The sequence below is a fragment of the Puma concolor genome, chromosome A1 (assembly GCF_028749965.1).
Source record: "Puma concolor isolate L17-30 chromosome A1, mPumCon1.1.hap2, whole genome shotgun sequence".
In the NCBI taxonomy this organism is placed as follows: Eukaryota; Metazoa; Chordata; class Mammalia; order Carnivora; family Felidae; genus Puma; species Puma concolor.
In genome coordinates this window covers 11,869,822-11,892,623 of record NC_141667.1, presented here as the reverse complement: position 1 = coordinate 11,892,623, position 22,802 = coordinate 11,869,822, and the positions used below count along the sequence as shown (strand labels likewise).

The following is a 22,802-nucleotide window of genomic DNA, read 5'->3' as shown; positions in this document are numbered from 1 at the left end:
TATTTAAAGTCATCCTTTTAAATTTACAATATTCTGACATGAAATATTAAATAAAACCTGTCTGGGATACATGTGGAAAGCAGACAAAGTCTGTTTTTAATCCTCAGTCATGTAACATCATAATGTTTTTAAAAAGAGGTGACCGGGCATGGGGAGATTCTTACTATAACTTTGGCAACTGCCAGCAAGGCTAGTGGCTAAGCAGGAAAAAAAGTACGGAATCTGATCAACGGAAGAATGAAAGGCTTAAGTTCTAATGAGTGGATCCTTAAATAACCCGGAAAACAAAACAGGATACTAAAAATGGCTTTCCTGTGTTTATGGGGTTAAAAGAAAGAAACAAGAAAGAAAAGGAAAGGAACCAGGGTGCACTGACCAGACAGGGCAGAGGGGGACGAGCTCACCATTTTCTGTGCCATCCATTTCCCCAATGATTAGTGCAGAGTACAGAAGATCTGTGGCCTCACAAGCTACCAGATGCCATTTACGGCTAGAATCAGGGTGTACAGGGGGTGACAGTTAAGGAATTTCAGGGAGGGACTACTGAATTCAAGTTTCAGTAATTAGCAAACACGGCGTGTTTGCAGATTACTCGTGCCATCAATTAACTGGAGACTAGAAGAGGGCATAATATGAACCTTGCTTCATATTAAGGACAGCAGAGAAGCATGCGACACACGGCTAGCTGTCCTAACGATGCATTTCTCACAGTAGACAGATATGGGTTTGTACATTCACAACAAGGCTTTTACATATGTGGATCCATGTATGCGCTTTGCAAAACAAATGTTGGTTTGGTCTAATGAAATCTGGAGTATGGGGTGAAGAAAACGAAGAAAAAAATTCAAATGGAGAGGTAAGGAAACTGAGCCAAAACAGACACAGAACACAAATCAACATAATGCTGCAGTGAAAGTTTACAAAAAGAGAAAACAGAACAAAACAAAATATTAGTCACAAGGTAATATACTCGCTGGGAATATCACTACAGACTTTTGCAAATGAAGAGCTGCTACTGATAAAACCCAATGAGGTAACGCAGCAACTGATACGTGATTCTAGCAAACCAAAGTACACTGTGCGATCCACTCTCCAAATGGAGAAAAACATTCTTCTTGGGGGAACAAGTCAACCAGGCCCTCCACCTCACTTTGGCTAACCATCAGATTTGAGAAATGTCAGTTCTGTGCTTTAAAAGAAGGTATCGCTTAGAATGCCACGAAGCAGTTTAGGAATTGTCTGAGAAGTGACGCATTCCCATTTCCTGCCGAGGCTACTCTGTGCAGGGGGCGAGGTCCTCTGTCACCTCCCCTCAGCTCCCGCAGCACGCGGCCAGCACCTCAGATGCCCCCAAACGCCAGACTCCAACCCAAGCCACGTCCTCAGCCAAGGCCCGCAGCGCCCTGACCGCGCGCTCCGAGCCACAAAGCGGGAGAAGGCGGGAGATGGCTGCCCAGACTACGACTGCGTAGTCGGCCTCGGCCTCACACTTGTCGGTCACGGGGCCGGGGCAGAGTCCAGATCATAAAACACAGGCAGTCCAGCAAATGACCGTGTTAGCACGGAGGAGGGAGTCAGGGAAGGAAAAAGAGGAAGAATGGGGGAAAATGATGAAAACATCTGTTTTACTCAGAAAACTTCGTTACTGCCAAAAAAGAAAAGGTCTCCGGTGATGACTTCATAGCATGGTTTTCAACACCTGCCAGTTTTGGGAAGCACACCGGGGCCAGAACGTAAGGGGACGTACAAGCCAGTTACCAGCTTTCCATTTTGATACTTTAGGGCTCTACACCTGGGATGCACAAAGTTGTCATAGATCAGGTAAGAACTGACCAAACAAACAAAAACCCAAGATTGGTTTGAAGCCTCCACATACACCTGAAGAGGAGACTCATGGTTGTGAACCGATTCCTAGACCCTGGCACCTATCCCTGCACCCCAGGTGACCCTTGGCACTAACGGCAGGCATGCCGGAGAGACCAACTGGACAGCAGCACCACGTCATCTGGAAACAATGCCCGTGTGCAAAAACACCTAGCAGAGAGAGCAAGATGGCCTAGTGTTCATTCAGGGCTGCGACCCCAAGATTGCGAGAGATTTCTCTGACTCCTGTCTCAGGGACTCTGGTCAGTACAGTAAAAAGAAAATAAAGTTACTTTAGAGGCAGCACTTACTGAAGCATTATTAAAAATGCAGTGACTGTGTCTGTAGGAGAAACGACATGTGCTGGCCCACTGCTTGCTCTAAACTGACTCTGGTATTCCTATGTGTGGGGTGAAAACAGGCCGCACAGCTTCCTGCCGCCTGTCCTCAGCCCTGCTGTGACGCTGGTGCTAGGTGGCGGGGCCCGTACCTTGTCGTCCTGTGAATCCGGCTGCAGCAGGCTGTGCTGTTGGATGGCCATGGGCGGGGGGAGGGGCACGGCGTCGGCGCCCTCCTCCCCTTCCTCCTCCCCGCAGCTCTGCATGCCCGACGAGGAGGACTTAGAGAGTGTGCCGCTGCTCAGGCCCTCGTTCCGGCCCCTCTGAAATCAAACCAGCGTCCGCGCGTCACGTTCCAGGCCCGACTGTCAACATCAGGTCACAGACAGAGCCCTAAAGGGTGAACTGGGGGGAAGTGTGGCCGGCACAGGAACGGAGGGGACAGAAATCAGGAGCAAGCTCTTTCCACCCCCGATGGGAACTGCTCATCCCTTTCTGCACACCAGCTACCTTGCTTGCAGACTCGGACCGGAGAAGGGCCCCCGCGCGTGACTTCTGAAGAGACCACCAACATTATCCGTTAGGCTTTGAACACATCTCGTCGTCCACCACCACCCCCTCCCCGGGGACCAGTTCAAAAGCCTGAACCCTTAATAACTCTCATTCGGTTTCTCTCGTCTACTTCCATTTTGTTTCTGATAACTTGCTAGAATAAAATTCACTGAAACTATAATGGCATGAAGACTAATACAGTTCAAAATGCTCGGGAAGAATCTGAATTTAGTCTCACATTACTTTTACTAGGCTTTCACTTTTAGAAAAGTTGTCAGTTTTATTTCTACACAGATGTAGAAAACAGACAGATGAGGACATAATAAACCACATTACTGCAGTGAAAACCCAGGGCAGAACATGCCCAGGAAAAAGGCAGCAGAAAACCCATGTCTGCAAAACAAATTAAACGATACAAATCTTATCCTATCTGTCTGCCTTTTTCTTTTTTTTGAGGGAGCTGGGTGGGGCTGGGGGTGGCGGGCCTCAGTTAAAAACTCTGAGGGCCCCTCACTGCCACCACCAGCCCGACAGCCTAGCCTGGGGGTCACGAAGGGATTCTGTTCCTTTCGGTGTAATTTAAAGCTCCCACCCCTGAATGAAAAGGGAACTTAGAAAAATTCCCGGCTGGCAGATACCCGTGTATCTGTAATGACGTGGGAACGATCCAGTGTTTACTGGTTAGCAAAGTAAGCTCGCCCTGTGTCGGCTGGGGAGGACAGATGTTAAGCATGAACTGAGGACACCCACACCCCTCTGGCCCCTGCACGTCTGAAGCTGGGGCCCTGCCTGCGCAACGCTGCGGCCGTGGTCTAGGCCGAGCTCAGGGACGGCCTGCACCTTCGCAGCTTGAGCGGCACCTCCCGGCTTGTCTGTGGCAGCGGGGCCAGGCGGGCTGGGCCAGCAGGGCGCCTGCTTCCCGCTGGAGCAGGCCTGGGGGGACGCTCGGAACCCTGCGCTCCTTCTCGGGAGCCACCGTGGGTCCCGACCAGGTCAACACGGAGCTGCCAGGGCCCGCCCGTCCCCACCGAACCCAGTCTGCTAACGGGGGATGGAACGAGCTGACAGTCACAGGGACCCACGGGAAAGGGAACCGAAGGAGCGTGTTCCCATGACAAACGAGCATCCCCATGACTCCAGGGGAAAGGCCGGGGGGCTCTGACCTCTTCCACCGTCTCGTCCTGCGGGGTGGCTGCGCTGTCGTCCGAGTCCTTCTGCGAGCCGGCATCGGCGCTCTTGCGGACCTCCCGGCTCTTCTTGTGCTTGTGCGCCAGCTTCTTCACGTGCCCGTCGGCCTTGCCGCTGCTCAGCCGTCGCACCGGGCTCGTCAGCCACTTGCGCAGCGTGTTGCCCGGGCGCTTGGGGCCCGGGGAGCTCTGGGCCCCCATCATGTGGGGCTGGAGAGAGGCCACAGAGGCGGGCGGGCTGGCATCGTTACTGGAGACGGACAGCGAGTCTGAAGGGTGAGAGAGACACGGCAGGTTTGACCGAACGGCCTACAGACAGATCCTCCGGCCGTGTTGCCCGCAGGCTGCGTTCGCCTGCAGGCGGGCGCCCGGCTGTGCCCGCCGCCTACCTGCGGCCTGGAAACGCGGGAAGGGAAGGTCCGCTGTCTCACGCACACACCTTTCAAAGCTTTACTGAACCTGAGTTGTTCCCAGAGATGATTCTCCTCAGGACGTACCGTTCCCCCCAAAACCCCAAGTCACCAATCCCCTGAAGACCATCACACAGATGGTCTTTAAAACCACGTTCATCCACTTTCTTGATAAACACAAGCTATGAAAGAAGATTTCAAAAGAAACTAAGAAACTAAGAACTGGTGCATAAAGACATCAGTTTGACTCGTTACCAGTGAACAAAAAGTACGGCTCTGTAAATAAAGCGTGGACGTGTGCACGTACGCACATCAGAATGGATCTGACCTGGTCAGACTTTGGGACAAATGACACCCATCTGGAACGCTGTGTCAAGAGCGAAGTCAGCAGCTGGGAAAGGGGGTAATGCCGGCTGGTTTGGTGGGAGATCCGGCCTGGGGCCAGACCCCGGAACTATGCAGGCGCAGGGGTTCTTTCTCTTGGACTCGAAGTGACTTCTCTCGTCCAAGTAAATACCAGCAGCACATTTTTAAAAGAAATGTGAGGGGAAGCCTTCCTCAAATAACCAACAATGCTTTGCAGAAAACGTATCCAGAGAATCTTCTCACTGGATCTCAAAAATTAAAGAGAGTTCACCCTGAATTGTTTCTTCAGGAGAAAAAAAGAGACCTAAAAAAAGCTTAGAAGACAGCTGACACTCACCGAATCCAAGCAGTTATGAGGCAGGACTTTACAAACTGAAAACCGGTGACAGGACACTGCCTGGCCCTTTCCTGAGCACCTGACTTGAGGGTGTCAGTCTAGTGAAATAGAATAAAATGCTTTACACTTTAAGAAATGGAATGAGGAAGGAGATCATTCACTATGCTTGTTATTTTCTTAAGTCTTCTGAAGCCTGAAAAATATATTAAAATTACTCTTTGAGACGATCCTATTTCACAGACACCTGTATTCGTTTGTTTACCTCGGTGGCACCGGAGACATTATGTGCTGCAGTTACAAAGCAGGAGAGCTAATCCCTCCCAATCCTGTGATTATATGCGAGAGAGTCAACAGTAGTTTCCCACTCCTGCTCCAGACTCCTGGACGAGACGGCGGATCCCTGTCTAATTGCCATCTCATTCCTTCCCTGGCCCAAGCCTTGCATGGGTGGAGGGTATAATCTTCCATAAACAGATGACACATTTCAAGCAGGATCGCTCATTCTTAAAAATCTAGATTTTCTCAGAGCCAGACTTTGGTTCAAAACTAAGCAATACAGAATTCAGTTGACAAGTAAAAACCTTTTCCCCTGTGTGGGTATGTGCACATAGATGTGTGGATCTAGATTTGTTCGTTTATAACTTTATTTTAAAATGAAAGTCACTACAATATTTCCACATCTCTCTTTTCCTCAGGTACCATCTAAAGAGGCAGGAGAGAATTACACCATTAAGCTGGCCACAGCACACAGTAAGTACTTCCTAGAAATTTTCTCAGGTGCCAATTCAGGATAAAGGCAAACAGGGAAGCACAGTGCTTAGCCTCAGGAACTTTCACGTAGAGACAACAAGAAGGACAAAAAGAAGAGGGAGGTTGGGGTAATCCACATGCCAAATGACAATTTATTCAACTGCAGGTTTTTTTTTTAAGTTCCAACTAATTTTATTAGCAAGATGCTGGGTCAGCCACAGCAGGTGACACTTCCACAGTCCTTTAGTGTGCTGGGACTCAGAGCCAAGCCCTGTACGTGCCACTGGACAAAGATGAATAAAACCGTCCTTCACCCATGGGATCTGCCATGTAGTGTTTTCCAGGACCACATAACTATGAGGCCAGAATTATAAGCGAGTACAAATCCTGTTAGAGGCTGGGAAGAAGGGGAATTGAGTAGACGGATCCCAGAAGGCTTCTTGAAGGAGGCATCAGAAATCCCCAGCCCTAAGAAGTAGAGCGAGCTGATTCACAACAGCCCACATGTGAAGGGCAGTCACGTCTTCCACATACATTCACTCAGCCGGGTAACTCAAGACAGAGGACAGTGGAGGTGGCACTCAGGCGGAGGCTGCGAGACGTCCGGGGCTGGCCAACCTACGACAAGTGTCACTGATGGGGCCCACTGTGCCTCGTATGAATTGAGGGAGGCAGGAAAGAGACAGAGGCCCTCTTACTTCAATAAAACCCAATCAATTACAGGTCTTGACATTCATAAGCAGAATACTCACACGTTCCAAGTAACAGGGAGCACCAGCTAAGCCAACAAATGAACCTCACACGTGTTCTTGTGCCTACAAGTGAGAATCTGGGGGAGTGTGGCACGGGAGCAGTGTAGCACATAGCATGAATCCTTACTGAAAAGGGGACGCCCGCTGTTACCCTGACACAGTCTTTGTCCACCAGAGCCTGCAGGGTCACTGAGAAGCGGGAGGGCACTTAGATGGGCGTGGGCAGTGGTGGGCAGGGACTCGGGGCAGGCCCTGCAGCACAAAGACCTCTCCTCTGGTCAGCAGCCCCAGCCGGCCTTTGGAGGCACGAGGGCATGAACTGCAGCCCATCAATACCGCTTTGTGGGACGCGGCTGGCTCTGCCCGGATACTTCCCAGGGCATTCTAGCCTTGCCTGCCAAGGAGCTAGCCTCTCCCTGTGGGCTCAGCTGCAGAGCGTTTGGTTCGCTGCACTTTGGGAAATAGGTTCAAAAGAGAGTTCCTCCTCACCTGGCAGGTCACGCGTTATAAACGTGGCCGTGGCCTGAACGTTCCATCCCAGACCCGGAAGGAGGCAGAGCTGCCCAAGGCCGGAGCTCACCGGTTACAGATGAACTGCTGTTTCTAAGGGAACAGCCATTCTCTTCCTGGGCTACTCTTTATCAAATCACTTAATGACACTGTTTCACTTCAGTGGAATATTTAGGACTTAGAAAAATCTGGCGGCCACTACGAACTAAGGAGAAAGTTTTGTTGCATTTTAAGCAGCACTGTTTCAGTTGTTGTTTTTAAGTAAGATCTATGCCCATCATGGGGCTTAAACTACCAACCCCGAGATCAAGAGTCGCATGCTCTACTGACTGAGCCAGCCTGGAGACTGTACAATTTTGTCAAATTTTATTTTATTTTGTTTTGTTTTGTTTTATTTTATTTTATTTTACTTTATTTTATTTTTTAGGTCAAATTTTAAATTTTACCTTGAAAAAACTATTTTACTTTAGAAGTCTGAAAATGTAGAAGGAGATTTCTTCACCTGTCTCCAAGATGAGCACTTTGTCTAGTGCAGGTCTGATACACTGGCCACAATTCTGGTGATCAGCAATTAAATAAAAAAACAAACAAACCCCTAAATCAAAAGCAAAATAAATTCCTTCTCTTTCTACTTTGCCTTTAACAGGAACGCTCACTTTTTCATGCTACTTGACACTCTTCGAAAACACAACAAATTGTATTTCTTTCTTTACACTACACAAACTTCTACCCAAATCAATGAATTAAACACTCCATTTAAATGCTCGTTACTTGCTTGTGACATAATGTGACAATCAGGAATTTAAAAACTTAAAAATCATTGAAACTTAATATATTCATTAATAGAATGGAATAGAGTCCTGCTAATTTTGTTGTTGTTGTTGTTAACTGAGGAACACACTTTGACCACTAGACCAGCTGCTTTGTTGCAACTTTAACCAATGTGTCCTAATGGTACCTAGTGGAACTAAGGTCCCTAATGTTACTGGGCACAAGGCAAGCGTCAATCACACAACCAACAGGGCTTTAGAAGGTCTCCTTGGGAAGATCATAAATTACTGGCCTGCACAGAGGTGCCTTTTCTAGAAGGGTTCCCGGTGGCTGTGATACGCTGAGTCTAATGTGTCCTGCCCAGGTATAAACACCACTCGGGCAGGCCCCCTTCCTCTAAAACCTCACCTTTCTGCCGGATTACACTGTGGATGGCTCAGGCCAATAAGAGTAATCCTCAGGTGGAGGGCTATGGTCCCAGCTCTGCATAACCCTTTCGTGACGGTACTCTCCCAGCTGGATAACTGCCAAGACAGGAAGCCAACCGCGACCTTAGACTCCAGGTTTCATGTGGGTGGGTGCTGAGTCTGGTTTGTTTACAAGTAGTGCCCAGCTGCCGGCAGGATGTGTGGCACATCCTGGGAGCTTAAATGTGTGTGTTGAATAAATGACAAATGGGTGAGTGAGTCAATTAACAGCTACAGGCTCCCTCCCCGACTCAGCACACTGCCTGCTAACTTAGGTTGACCGCAGTAAATGCCACCAACGTCCTGACTTGGTGGTAGACCCTCCTCAGTTCCGAGATGAGCTACAAGTACCACCGAATTTTAGTCAAATTCATCAGTCTGTCACTTACTTGCAAGCTGGTAATTCACAGCAGATTGAGGCTATTCTTGTAATGATCTGCCCTACGTGGGGCTTTCTTGTAAGGCAGAGGCAGGCCCAGGAGCTCGTGGTGAGAGTGGTGTGCACGTGAACTACACCCATCATGCATGGTGGGGACCAGGGAGCAGAAAGTGGATTCAGGACCAGACTGAACGGAGAAATACGGCGGAAACTAACCTGACCCTCAAAGAAAACTGTATTTGTTCCTGTTTCCCATCTTCAGCTGCTGTCTCTTGCCTTTCCCTCGATTCCTAACTTCTGGGAAGTAAAAAAAAAAGACTCAGCACCCAGTCCCACTGCTTTTTCACCCATCCCCAACCTTCCTGCCTCCAAGAACGGCTGCAGTCACATCATGTCTTGTCTGGGGATGTGCATTCTTCTAGCTTGGGGAAAATCCACTGATTCAAGTTCCAGACGGAGGATCAATTATGTGGCAAAAGGAACTGTGGGCTTGTCAAAGGGTCTGAGTCTCAGCCTGGTTCTCCCCCTCAATAGCCATGACCCCACACTGACATCCTGGCATCTGGATTTCCTCATCTCACAGGGCCAGTGTTGGATTACATGAAACAATGGGACGAATGAGCTTTACAAACGGTAAAGTGCTATTTGCAAATGTAGGATGGCTGAGGCGACCTTCTTCAGGACTCCTTGGTAGTTCTACGCGACTTATTGCCACACTGTATTTATGCAACTGCGAGTACCCGGAAAATGGGGATTTGGGTTAATCATCCTGGTAATCACAAGCCTGGCACGGTGACCAGGACATCCTCGAAATCCTTTTGAGATGGATGGATGAAGCAAACCACATGGATTAGTTCATTTTCTTTCCATTTAACAACTTGTCCCTTATTAAGAGGAAAAAGTAAATTGCAGCAGGAAGAGATACTATCAGCACATCAGTCTTTTAAAAAGACGCTCGAGTGCATACATGAGAAAGCCATTTGTGATCTGCCTGAAGCCCTAAGAGAGGAAATCGAGTTTATGTCCTCTTATTTTGAGGGGGAGACCAAGCCCACATAGATGGCTTCTTTGCTAAAGTCAGAGTTCACGCAAAGTCCACGTTAGATTTCTTCCTAAAAAAAAGGAAAAAAAGCTCAGGAAAGGAGGGAGAGCAGGAGTGCTGACCCCAGCCCCTTGCAGGAAGCAGTCTTACCGTGCGAGTACACACAACACAGAGACTGTCGGGAGAAGATAAATCGCCTTCTCGTCCCAGTCACTAAGTTAGAGACATCTGTGATTCATAGAGCACTTTTTTAATGTAAGAAAAAAAGGCAAAAGGACCATATCCTGCTAGTTGCAGACTAAGAAGGATCACATTTCATTTGAACCCTCCCCCCATTTCACAATGGTGGCAAGTCTCAGGGCGCCTGTGAGTGCGCACAGTGAGGAGCACAGTGCTGATTGTGTCTGTTCAGACTCTGACACGCCAGGCCCTGATCGCGACGACGTTTCACCGGACCCTGTTTTCCCTTCCTGCCTTTCTTCCTTTTCTGTCCCCACAGCACATGGCTCCAGGAGGGCAGAGATGTCTGCTGCTCTGTTCATGCTGCCTCTCCAGAGTTTAAAGCCGGCTTTACCTTGAAGAGGGCTCTCTACAGATCATCATTTGAAAGCAACGGGGCCAGGTTCTGGCCCCATCCCATCACGTCCTGGGCTGGGCACCGTGCAAGTCCTGTAGCTGTCTGACTATGGAGTGACAGTGCGTCCTTACCAGGCGGCTGGGGTGGGGGGGGGGGAGGAACAAGCACGGACTTTGTAATGTTACAGTCTGACACAAACAGGAGGCAATACTCGTATTTTTGCACAGAAAAAGAAATTGCAGAAGACCCGGAAGCAAGCAGGGGGAAGCGGGCTGCTGGGCTGATCGCTCACCGGAAGCAGGGACCGCGAGGACGGTGAAGGCCCCGTCACTCCGGGGGACCAGTGTGCCGCCACCACAGCACCACATGTCTGCAGAGACCAGCACCCCTCACTCCACATAACGTCAACCAAACGGGCACACAGGACCCGCGTGGACGGCCGTGTCACATCTGACGAGGCCTGACCACCACGCAGACGTGCACAGTCAACGCTAGGAGACCTTCCAGTAAATTGCAACCTCACATTTCAAATTCTCTTTCGGGGTCTCCCCCAACGATTTTAGCTAGTTTTGAAGGAAGGGAGTCCCATCTTTCTGTCCACTGTACATGGTCAAAGATCCGTGTCAAACGAACAACGCGGTGATGTCTCGATATACACGCTAACCAGGGGAAGCCTAACTCGGCTTGGCACGTTCCCACGGCAAACTGCTAATTTAAAATTCCACTTATAAGGACATAAAGGCATGTTTATTTAGCAGCTATTGCTAGAGAAAGATTATGTGCTCAAGAAAGATAACTCAAGGACACTTTGGGGCAGCTGCTTCCAATGTCTGATGGTAATTCCATCGTACTATTTTAGAACAGACTGGGCAGGGTTTAATCAGGTGCACCTGGCCTCCGGCAGTTTCTCAAACCTCTGTCTTGTCAAGGATTCGATGCAGCAAATCACATTTTAATTTAGGAAATTCTTGTACCATACCAGGAAGGTCGCAACGTACACGTGAGAATCAGATGTAGAAAATTACTTATGGAACAGAGAGTAAGTTGGTTGCTGACTGGGTTGGGGTTCAAATATTCCAGAGCTTAATTTTCTGAATAATGACTGTCATTTCTACTCTTGTCAAATTGGCTTTTAATTCCCTGCTTTTGGAATTGAGGTGACATCTCTTTGGAATGAAAAAAAACAAAAAGGCCATAATGTACTAGAAATCCTCTTGAAGATCACATAAAAAGTGAGCGAATCTATACATTTATTTTCCCAGATACCTGTCTACATTTCGTTTTACACAGGGACTACAACCACCTCCACGGGCTAAGTCCGTTAATTTACAACCATGATGAGCGAGGTGAAGCTGGGCTGTTACTTGGGGGGAATTTTGTGCACGGAAGAGGAACTCGGACCTGCCCAGTGATGCGGTTCTACTTCCAGTGCTTCAGATACTGGAGCAAGCATGTCTCCAAACTTAAGTGAGCGAGTGCCTGGAAACGTTTCCTGAGGGACTTCTTGCTCATTCCGGTTACCCTACTGTTGTTCTTACACAGCCTCTGCCCATCTCTGAACCTGCAATTCTTAAGTTGCTCCCCAGCGTCAATAAAAATCCACCAGGCCTGCAACACGACAGGACACCACATCGTCGGCGCCATCGGCCGTTACCTCCTCTCCTGCACACGCCCACGTCCAGGTGTCCCAGGGCTCCGGGTCCTGGGGCTCAAACGGTCACACGAAGTCATGTTGACACAGGAGACAGCCTTTTTAAAAAGTGGGAAGCTGGACAGAAGGCCTGAGCACTAGAGTCTGCAGAATGGTAAGGAATGAAAAATGTGGCGTGAGCATCAAAGGCAAATGTGCAAGGGGGGGGTCCTCAACGCAAACACGTGAGCTCTGAATTTGCTTTCCAATATGAAGTAGAGACTGAAAACATGAAAAGATCGAACTCCTAAGTTGTTGCTGTTGTTTGTTAAAAATGATCCCTGGATTCCACCAGAGGTCCAGCACGGCCTGGCCACAGCTCGTGCTGTAATAAAGCACACATGTCCTTTGCTGTCTGAGAAAACGCACAAGTGACCACATTCGCTGTTCCCGGAGCAGCCCCTCCCGTGAACTCACACCAGGGTTCACTAGCATCCCCACCCCCCCCTCCCACCTCGGGGGACCAAGTGGAAGAACACAACGTAATCACTGGCACCCATGAAAACCGACTCGCCTAGAAAGCACCGCACTCAAACAGAAACACTCACTCTACCTTGTCTCTCGGTGGAGGTTGAAAGCGAGGGTGTGCACAAACAGGGCGATTACCCTGCTGTGTGCTTAGGGGGCCACGTCGTGAAGAGACAAGGGCCTTTTCACCACCACATAACGCAAGGAGCATTAGGGACACACGGCTCGTAATGTCTCACCAGACAAACGTGCAAACGGAAGTCACACGTGCAAACTTGCTCCTTTGGCTCACAGAGAAATCGCCAAGTGCTATTTATTCTTGGTGTGGGTTCTGAAAACACTTCAAACATTACATAATCATTGGAAAATGTGGCTATGTCAACAAATGCAAAACTGCAAGCGTCATTTTCCCTCTCAAATTCATTCTCGTGAGGGGAATGCTAACCTGTCAGAATTTCTGGTCAGGAAAGCATCTCATCTTAAAGATCTTTCTCCACGTGTGGGAAATTAAAAAAAAAAAAAAAATCTTTCTCCACGTGAATTTCAACACTTGAATTTCCAATAAGGAAACGTGAAGAAATTAAATAAAAATGAAAGCAGATGGCATAATCCTTTGCTTGGCTAATCAGATGAACAGGATATCACAAACTGCCAAAGTGGAGATTTGAAAACACCTCACAAATGGAATAATAGGAGAGCCAGTTTTTTTTTGTTTTTTTGTTTGTTTGTTTGTTTTGTTTTGAGAGAGAACACACACACATGTAGGGGAGGGGCAGAGGGAAAGAGAGCAAGAATCTTAACTCCGTGCTCAGCACGGAGCCCAACACGGGGCTTGATTCCACAACCTGGATTATGACTGAGCCAACTGAGCCACCCAGGTGCCCCTGGGACAGACGAGTCTGGATCAATGTAAGGAATTTAACACGGATCGAGTGAACAGACTTATCTACACCCTGAACAAAATGGGCCCTGGCTCATGTACTGGGTCAGGAATGCTCTGGGTACAAGTAGGTCTGTGGCTGGTGACGGTTCATCAGCAGGCTGTTGGCCTTCAGGAAAAGAGGAGTTTGGCAGCTGTCGTGTCCTGTGACCGGGACACTGGGAGAGGCGGCGTAGGGATGAGAGGTGGACCAGCCCCCGGTCGAGGCGCAGGGCCGACACGAAACCCCTCACGCCGCTGGGCGCCCTGCTGATCTGACACCCCTTTCCAGGGAGGTGGGGGAGACCAGGCACACGCGAGTCGGATCGACTGCTCGCCTGATGCAGACACCCACGCGCCGCAAACCACCCCATCAGAGAACACAACCATGTCGTCAGAGCTCTTGTCTCCTTCTCTCAACCCCGCTCTTACGTTGGGGCTTCCTTCTTCACGTGAGCCTCCTCTGCCCGGGACAAACGCTAGCTTTGTTTGAGGAGAGCTTCCAGCCCATACGCCTGCTTTCTCCGGGTAACAGGGCCATTTTCTTTGCCTTTTACATGAGTTAGCCCTTGAAATGTAGTTTTTGGGAGACGAACAGGCAGGCTTTTCTGCAATAGAAAGCCTAAGCTGTCACAAAGGGAAAAGAAATCCCCAAGGAGCTACCTTGCCAGTGATGACAGGGAGGGGATTTGGGCTGACTTTAACACAAGGACAAAAGCAGATGTTTAAAGATACCCTTGTTGGATGGAAGACAGACATTTTTTGAAAACCTGCATAAAAACGAGACCGGAAACACACACACAAATCCTGCAACCGCAGACATTTACGTCTCCCAGAGTTTTCAGACACCCTCCAGCCCGGCCCCTACACTCCTGCTTAGGGCTCCGTGGCTCTCCAGCCACACCGGCTGGGAAATGGGAATGAGAGGCGGGGCAGCATCAGTGCTCACGTGGAAAGTTCTCCAGACACGGAGCGGCCCCACCACGCAGCCCCACGTGAAGTCCTGGGCAGTGGAGGTGACACCTCGCGTGGTCCGACTGCTCTCTCCTACACGGGGGAACGAAAGGTGTGAGCCCCAGACCAGGCTCTGCAGGGCAGAGCGCTGCGTGTGGCTGTGCAGCCCCCCCCCCCAGGGAACTGCCGTGTAGGGGAGCAATGACCTCCTGGGGCGCGCTGCCCTCGTCTGCTTCCACGCTCAGGAACAGAACTCTTCCGAATGCTCCTGTATCCTCCTGCTTGGCTTCTTCAGAAGCTGAGACCCTCTGTGTTCCCAAAAAGTCAAATGGCTGTTCTTTTCACAAACTTACTTACGATTAACGTCACTTACACAAGGAAAACATTATAGAAACAAATACTGTGTGTTTACCAGATTCCTTAGTATTTAGTATACCGCTGACTTAGGGAAAATGAGTTTTTTTCTGTGATAAAATAACGGGTTCTTGAGTCTTAATTTCTTTATTTGGGAAGCTATTCCCAGGGCAATACAGCATTTATTATAGCCCTGAATAGATAATCATCATTTAAGGGAACAGAAAGCTAATTTGGGGGGTATAAGCAATCCTGTGAGGCTCGCATAACATTCTCTTCGTCTGATTCTGCCTTTCAGAGGTTCTAAGACTGCTAAGAAACATGAAATGTTTAACCTGTGGGCATAACTGTTCCTGATATTAAACACAAAGTGTTAGCAGTAAAACATTTCATCTTATTTGTAGGAGGCTTACATTTGAACCGTATTCTTCGCGATGAATATTTATGCTTTTGTTTAACATCTTCTTACTACTTGTTGGGAAAAAAATGACATAAGTCAGGGTATCTTCTTAAAGAAGAGATCAAAGATTTTTTAGGGGGGCAATGTGTAGATTTCCTTAAAGTTGAAAATGCCTCTAAATGAAGCAGGACATACACAAAGACACTCCCACGCAAAATGGTTTTAAGAGAACATTCTGTAGTCAGTGGTTTAAACTACATGATTGATTTGTTTCAGGTGGTGACAGATTGCTCCTCATTCATGCACAAATTTTTTATTTTTAATTAAGACCACATCCAGCATGCCAACATGCAAAAGCCTGTTTCATGCACTCTAGAAAACGTATGAATTGCCTAAGAACAGAGCTGGCCAAAATACAAGATAAATCACGCAAACTTGTTTTCGTAGAGCCACATGACTCATTCTGCATAACCGTACGCTAATTTTTACATGGCATTAAGGGCGAAATGACCAGGGCCTTGGAACGCTCTGCAGCGAGCCTGCCAGACACCATCACTCTCCACGTCCTCGACGCAGCAGATTTGCTGAAGCTTCAGTCTCAAGGGGTGGATATTAGTTTGGAAAGAGTTCCAGCTGTGGAGAATGAGGAAAGGGATGGTCCCCCCTCCCCCACAAACCACAAAGCAAGTATCTAGTGCATTATATTTTAGGGTCCCTGGTTGTTGGGTTCAAAAATAAAGAACACAGAAAGCCCTAGCCAGTTAGGAATCCCGTTCACAATTATATTTCAGGAATACCTCTCCCAAAGGCGACATGAGGCTCTAAGTTAAGGCAAGGCATTGAAAAACGGGATTAAAATGTTAACCGCAGCTGAGGAGGCAAAAAGTACAAGGTGTGCCTGTGTGCACACGGTTACAGCCCACTCCAAGAACACAAAGCGTTAAGGGCTGCGATCCCAAACTTTTAGTCTGATTTTATGACATCGCCCCCTGCCCCCTACAAGAACTGAATGGACCTGAATTTGATTTCTCAAATGATGAGTCTGTAATTTCTTGAAAACTGCCCACTCCCTTTCTAGGATATCACATCCCCAAACAATGACAAAAGGCCAAAAACACAAAGGAAAGAGGGTCAGGGCAACTGTTTGCAGAATTGTTCACGGGTCCAACACTGGAGGTGAGATCCCGATCTCCGACGTGCCTTGGGACAGGGCAGCTCTCTAAGAATCCCGGGGCCTCCTGTGCGGTTACTCGGGGCAGCCGAGCGAGTGCATTGAGAAAGAAGGAAGGAAGGAAGGGAGGCCTGGAGTCTTTCCAGGAGGGAACAAAAGCAGGCAGGGAGACAAAGGCAAGGAAAAGAACGCCTCTGCTATGAGCACCAATTAATGGCACAAACCCGGTCCTTGGCTTTAATTAATGCCCCGTGTGACAGAATGGCACTGCCACAGCCCGGGAGGGAAGCCACAGTAGGAAGTGAGCAGACGCCCCGCGTGGGGGGCAGGGGCGGAGGGCGGCTGGGGGAGCGCTATGTGCTGGCTTTCTTGTTAGCTGGGGAGAGACAAAAGGAAAACATTCAGTTTTTAGTTCCACGTCACAATAAGCACACTCCTTCTTGTTATTAAAGACTCCCTTATTCACATGGGCCACTGGGCCACTTCTTACAATAATCCGTCCACTTTCAGAGATGAGAGAGGGTGGTGGGTGGGGCGGGGGGGGGGGGGAGGGAGGCTTGCCTTAGGACTGTGTCTTTGGACACGAAAATAACTCTCGTCTTTTCAAGCTGCCGGGTCTATGTGTTTCCGTGACAGTGTGAACTGTTCTTAATTTTAACAAGATATAACAACAGAAAGTTTCTTCAACTACGCATTTGAGAAAATGGACAATGGATGGGAGTGAGACAATCTCTTACAGTAAGTTTTAGAAGTATAAGTAAAATAGGCATCAGTTTGTATAAAGACTAGAAGAAAATGTGTTCAAACATAATCTGCAGTTGCCTGTGCTATTTCTCCCTCTGCTGCTCCTTCTGTACACTGTCTTCGATTTTACAGTTAGCATACAGTTTCAGAGAAACTATGTATTTTGGGGCCGTATACTGTGGAGTCCTGCATGGTTTTCTGGGAGAACTGTAAAAACTCACCAGGAGCATCTGGGCTGTGGCTCCTCCCCCCACACCCCCAGCCAGTCCTCAGAGACGGGAGAGGAAGTGAGGAGAGCCCCCATGGACTCATTCCGAGGCTCATTTACCCCCACGCTCTCAGGCAGGCTATCCGGGGTTTATGGATTTGCTTGCTCACCACAAGGCTAACTTCGAGCACCTGGAGGAAATTCTTCAGCATAAGAGCCATAAATTTGTGTTCATCCTGAAGTCTAGCTGAAGAAATATGCTTAGAAAGAGCACATACCAGAGAGGGAGCAGAGCCGAAGGGCAGAGGCCTGCTTCTTGTCTAGAGAGAAGAAAGGATTCCAGAGCAACGAAAGGCCGTTCTGTCCGAGGGCTCAGAGGATATTTTTGGGTTTTGAGGAAATTTTCAGTCCATTTTATGAACTTCAAAATTTTAATACTTCAAAATTTCATGTTCCTCCTAAATAAAGCCAGATAATTTTAAGTTTCTTTGTACTTTGGTTGGAAATATACATAAATTCAGTGTGTTCACACTGTTTTTGATTTTTCTCAAAACTGTCACCGTAAGTTCAGAGTGACAAATATATCTTTTATTAGTCAAAAGTGAGAAAACAAAATTATTTTAAAAACTGCAGTTTGCTTACAAGGAAAAAATAACCTTTAATGTAGTTTTCAGAGAACACAAACACAGCAGCAGCAAGCAGATGCTGTGTGTGTGCGCGCGTGCGCGCGCGCACAGGTGAGAAGCTGCAGGTGAGTGTGATTAACAAGGAGTTAGTGGAGGTCACACTGGCAGGTCAGCAAGCACAGGAACGCTGGTGGCCTGACTTCTACAGCAACACACTATTCCCATTGTATTATCATGCATATCCTGTCATAAACTGACTCATTTAAAAATACTTAAAGAGCAAAACAGATTTGAGCTAGAATTTAGTTTGCATGGTAACTTGTGTGAAAAGGCCTTCACAGCTGAAACAATACGACGCTGTGCTAAGAGCACTTTGGTGGTTTTCCTTTACTCACAGGAAGCGGAATGTCCTGTGCACGCGCATCTCTGACATGATGCATACTGTCAGAACAGGTGCATATGACGTGTTTCGGCAAAGAAACGTCTTCCCTACATTTAGTCTTTGAAATGTTTTCCTTTAATTGCATTGGTGAGAATCCACACTCATCAAAAAAGACACAGAAGATGTGAAGCGAGTTCAAGGAGAACGATAAGGCACACTCCTCTGTGTGTGCATCTGTTTAATGTTAAGGAGGATCACTACATTATGCTTTTCCTTAGGAGAATATGTACAGCACTGGAATAGATTCCATGTGTCCTTTAAAGGATATACTTATTTCAGAATGTGAACAAATTCAATAGTTCCACTATCTTATCAGTGTAACTGGGCTCTCCCACTGAAACCCTCTTAAAAGATAACTTATGGTTCTTGACCTTACCTAAAACCTGAGTTCTTTTCCTAACAATTGCTTAGCAGTAAAGCTCTCCAGGCTCATGGCTGTGTCAGTTGTTGGTAATGGCAAGGGCTGCACATAAAATGGGCTTTCGTGAAGACTGTTCCAAGCAAGACTAATTCACGTTTGAAGGAGAATGCTTTAGTGAATATGTCAGAAAGCAGAAAAACAGCCTTTTCCCAAGGTACTCTCCAATAAACGAACTCCCAGATTGCTTGGGGGTCTAAATAAAAGCCTTGCAATCACTTTCTATGATTTGCTGGGCATTTTAAAGTTATTTTGGGATTTATTTCTTGGATATTACTCAAAATCATTTTTCCTTTTCAATCTGATGTACATCTATCTCCACATAATCAATTATGTAAGTAGAATCAGAATGTATTAAAATACCATTCTGATATAACATGACATTCAGGAACTTGGAACTGGTCTTGGAATTGCTATGAAGGTTTGGAGAGAGATGGACAGTCATGTCTCTCAAAAAAAAATTATTAACTACAGTTTTGCTTTCTCTCATCTATCCTTTACTGTGGAGATTAGATTTTTTTTCCCCATGAAAATTCCAGTGGACGTCCATTTCTTTCCAAATTTGTGTTAGCTGTGTGGTTACAGCTTGGATAACACCACCTAGACTTTCCATGATAGTCTGAGGACTGCCAGAACAAAAATATGCCTCGGGGAAAGGAAAAATATGATAGCATAACTATCCTCCAGTATTTAAAAGTTAAGTAATGTCTCTTCAGAAGAATTTCTAAAGAGCTAAAATAACGCTAGGATTCAAATTCTCTCCACAAAGACAATGCTGTCTTCTTAAAACCCATTACCTCTTAGCAAAACTGCTCATTAAAATATTTTGGTCCAAGCTTTGGGGAGGTGTATGATACATGGAGAAGAGTGCTCTACTGTTATTCCCATTTTACAGACAAAAAACCCCTGACGTTCAGAGACATAAGGTAGTTTTCTCAAGGCCCAGAGCTACTGAATGGCTCAGGCTTCAAATCAGACTTTTGATTTTTTTCTGCCCAGATGTTATTATTTTCAGTGAAGAGATCTCATGGATCATCTACTTTCATCCACCTGGTGCAGAATTCCTAGCGGACGGTGTCACAAGGGACCTGTCTGACCCAGACACCTCTAGAGAGGAAGGCCATTCTCAAACAATGTAATATAAATATGATAAAAGTTATGGTTCATGACTTAAAAATGTCTTGATAGCTTTGTGAACAAAAAATACACAGAATACTGATAAAAAACTAACGTTTATACCAACAAATTCACTATTCATGCAGCCAACACTTATCTCTAACCAGATAATTTTGCTGTCTTCCTCGCATTTCGTGAACAAACATGTCAACAGAGCCACTTCCCCTGAGTTGCTAAAGGCACATTTTCTGCCGCCTCCTTCCTCTGACCTCTCCTTCTCTGGTGGGTTCCTCCACCTCATCCCTTCTCTCTTGAGCTCATAATAAGCTCTGGAAGTGCCCAGAAGGTCTCACCAGATCCCCCTGGCTGGTCCCTCTTGCGGCCCGCTTCCGAAGCACAGATGTGAATAACGGATGGTTTGAGAGTGGGGGGCAAACGGCAAGAGTACCAGGCCAGGCTCGAAATCCTGCTAGAAGTCATCCCTGCCTGTGAGCCAGAGACGGCCTAGTGAGAAACTCATTTAATGGCTGTACGGTCTGGACAGATGGTGCAAGTTGCTGCTGGGAAGCCAGCCTCCTCTGGAACACGGCAGGGCGGCTGTTCTGCGGAGACCCACAGACCTCACTCCCCACCCTCACTCCATTCTTTCGTATCCTGTTGCCTTTTCCTCAACATGGAGCTCATCGACTTCTCAAATGACCTTTGCAGTCACGTTTCCTGGTCTTAACTCTGGTTCTGTGTGCAAAGCCAAAGCCTGGCACACGCACTCCCTTGAAATACACTGGTGGTGGCTGGAGCGTCCCTTCCCCTAACTTTACGTCGTCTTATTATATGGCTGTGGTTCTTAAGACAGGGAACCAGAGAATCAAAACACGAGTGCAGGACACTGCTGTTTTCTTGAATGGTCTGAACCCCTCCCCCACCCCACAATTAAACCTGAAACAGACCCGAGACCAACTCAAATCATAAGAAGGTGTGTGGCACAGATCCCTTTAGGCCGTTTACATGCCGTTTACAAGAAAGAAAGGATAAGCAACAGCAGTTCCCAGATATTAAGAATGCCCCCAGCCGTGCAATCAATCAACATGAGCACTTCTCGTCCCGTTCCGAGAGCCCCCCTCTCCCGGGCGGGCAGCCGATAGCACAGGCCAGCATTAAAGCACAACACACTGCCGTCTCGAAGCATGCAGCCGTCGCCCCGGTAGCCACCCGAGAGAACAGAGCCGGGGGAGCGGGCTGGAGGGGCGTGCACGGCAAGCGTGCGTACCTAGGTCGAGGATCCAGTACTTGCAGGTGCCGGGCGGCCCGCCGCTGCCGTAGGCCGAGCTGACGGAGGGCAGCGAGTCCAGCGCGTCCACCGGCTTCATTCCGTTGGGCATGGTGGGTGCCGGGCGGACTCGAGGCTGCAGGCTCAGGGCTCCCGCCCTGACTATCCCGGCCAGCAGCCGGAGGCACCCACTCTCTCGCAAAGCCGGCAAACGGCTCGGCAGGCACTGGGGGGGGGGGGGTGCAGGCGAGGCGGGCCGGGACCCCAGCGGGGGGGGGGGCAGGCTGGCAGGCTGGCGGGCAGGGACCGCGCGGCCCCGGGGCCCCAGCCGTGGCCGGCGGGCGCAGCTCCTCTCCCGTGGCCGGCCGCTCCCTCTGCCTCGCCTCTGAGCGCCGCTTTACAGTTGGGTCTCACATGTGGGAATATCCAGACGCTGCGGATTACATTCTACCACAGTGACTCTAATTGGAGCTCAAGGAAATTCTGAGGGCGCACTGTGAGCCAGATGTTTCTGCTCTCCTCCAGCGGCCAGAGCTGTGATTTCCTCACTCACTGAAATGCCAAGTGACGGACGCCCTCCCCACGCCAGGCTTCCTGACTTGGGCTTTGTGTAGGTTTGGATGGAGGTCTTCTCGGAGACATACAATAAATAGTGCCTCCTGATGTGACTTGATAACCAAAAGACACGCAATTCGGTCTACAGCCAACCGGTTACATCACTGGGCTAAAATGCCACTCCTCGCTTATTAGAAACATAGCTTCCCTCTTCCTTACAGGCAGCAGCCATACAAGTGAAAATAAATACCTTTACTCATGATTCGTAAAGGCATTTTTAGCGAAGCATCTTAAAAGCTCATTTTTGTCCTTTTCGGAAACGGGATATTTTCTTTAGCCTACATAAATTCTTACTCTTTATTTGAAAGTTCTCATGGGTTCTCTCCCTTGTCTCCCACAGCACAATGGCTTCGTAGGCGATATTCCACCGTTTAACCACCATGAAGTCTGACTGTCCGACTCCTGTGTGAGAGTACTCGCGCTCCTGTTCCTCATTCATCTGAGAGGCAAGCACGGTGCTCTCCCAACTGTGATGGCCCATCTCCTGCTCTGAGGCAGTCACCTGGAATATTCTTTCATACACTCTAAAACTGTAATGTGGCTCTCTGTTACTTAAACATTTTCTGAAGGCGTGTTATTTGTTGAAGCCGACACTTAAAACCAGGCACTACCCTCCTGAGTTATTAGTAATTCTCCTATCTCTGTTTTATCTAACCTAACAGTACAGATGATTCTGTGCTGTTTTAATGCTTTGCTAAGAAAAAATGTTGTCTTTTTAGTTCCCCAGTTGGAAGTTCAACTTGTATTCTCTCTCTGCCACCACCCACACTAGTTGTGAAGTGAATTCAAAAAATTCTCAAAGTATAAAATGTGAAAACAGCATACACTTCTAGTTTCTTTCTCAGTTTAATACAATTCACAACTACAAAAAAAGCATAAACCCATCGCACCCGAAGAAAGCTGTCTGGAGTACTTGTAACACCTCCCTAAAACAAACTGCCACGAAGTAGGATTTGCCTCCTGTTCTTCTTAAAAGACCAAAAGCAAAGCCTAAGTTTGTTTTTCCCTATAAACGGTCCCGTGATAGATCCAGATGGCGTACTCAGGCCAGGACCAAGCAAGAGGCGGAAATCTGCACAGAGCACTTTTTATGCAAGTAAACTTTATTA

General features: G+C 48.0%; 1 protein-coding gene across 1 annotated transcript in view; it reads right to left on the bottom strand.

Annotated features, from left to right (window-relative positions):
• TRIO (trio Rho guanine nucleotide exchange factor) overlaps window positions 1-22,802 on the bottom strand; it is a 357,580-nt gene that overhangs the window by 38,244 nt on the left and 296,534 nt on the right. The window contains exons 35-36 of the mRNA XM_086676230.1: window positions 3,917-4,209; window positions 2,354-2,524 (exon numbers count right to left, since the gene is read on the bottom strand). Coding sequence (XP_086532356.1) covers window positions 2,354-2,524; window positions 3,917-4,209 — 464 coding nt within the window. The remainder of the gene's footprint in view (window positions 1-2,353; window positions 2,525-3,916; window positions 4,210-22,802) is intronic.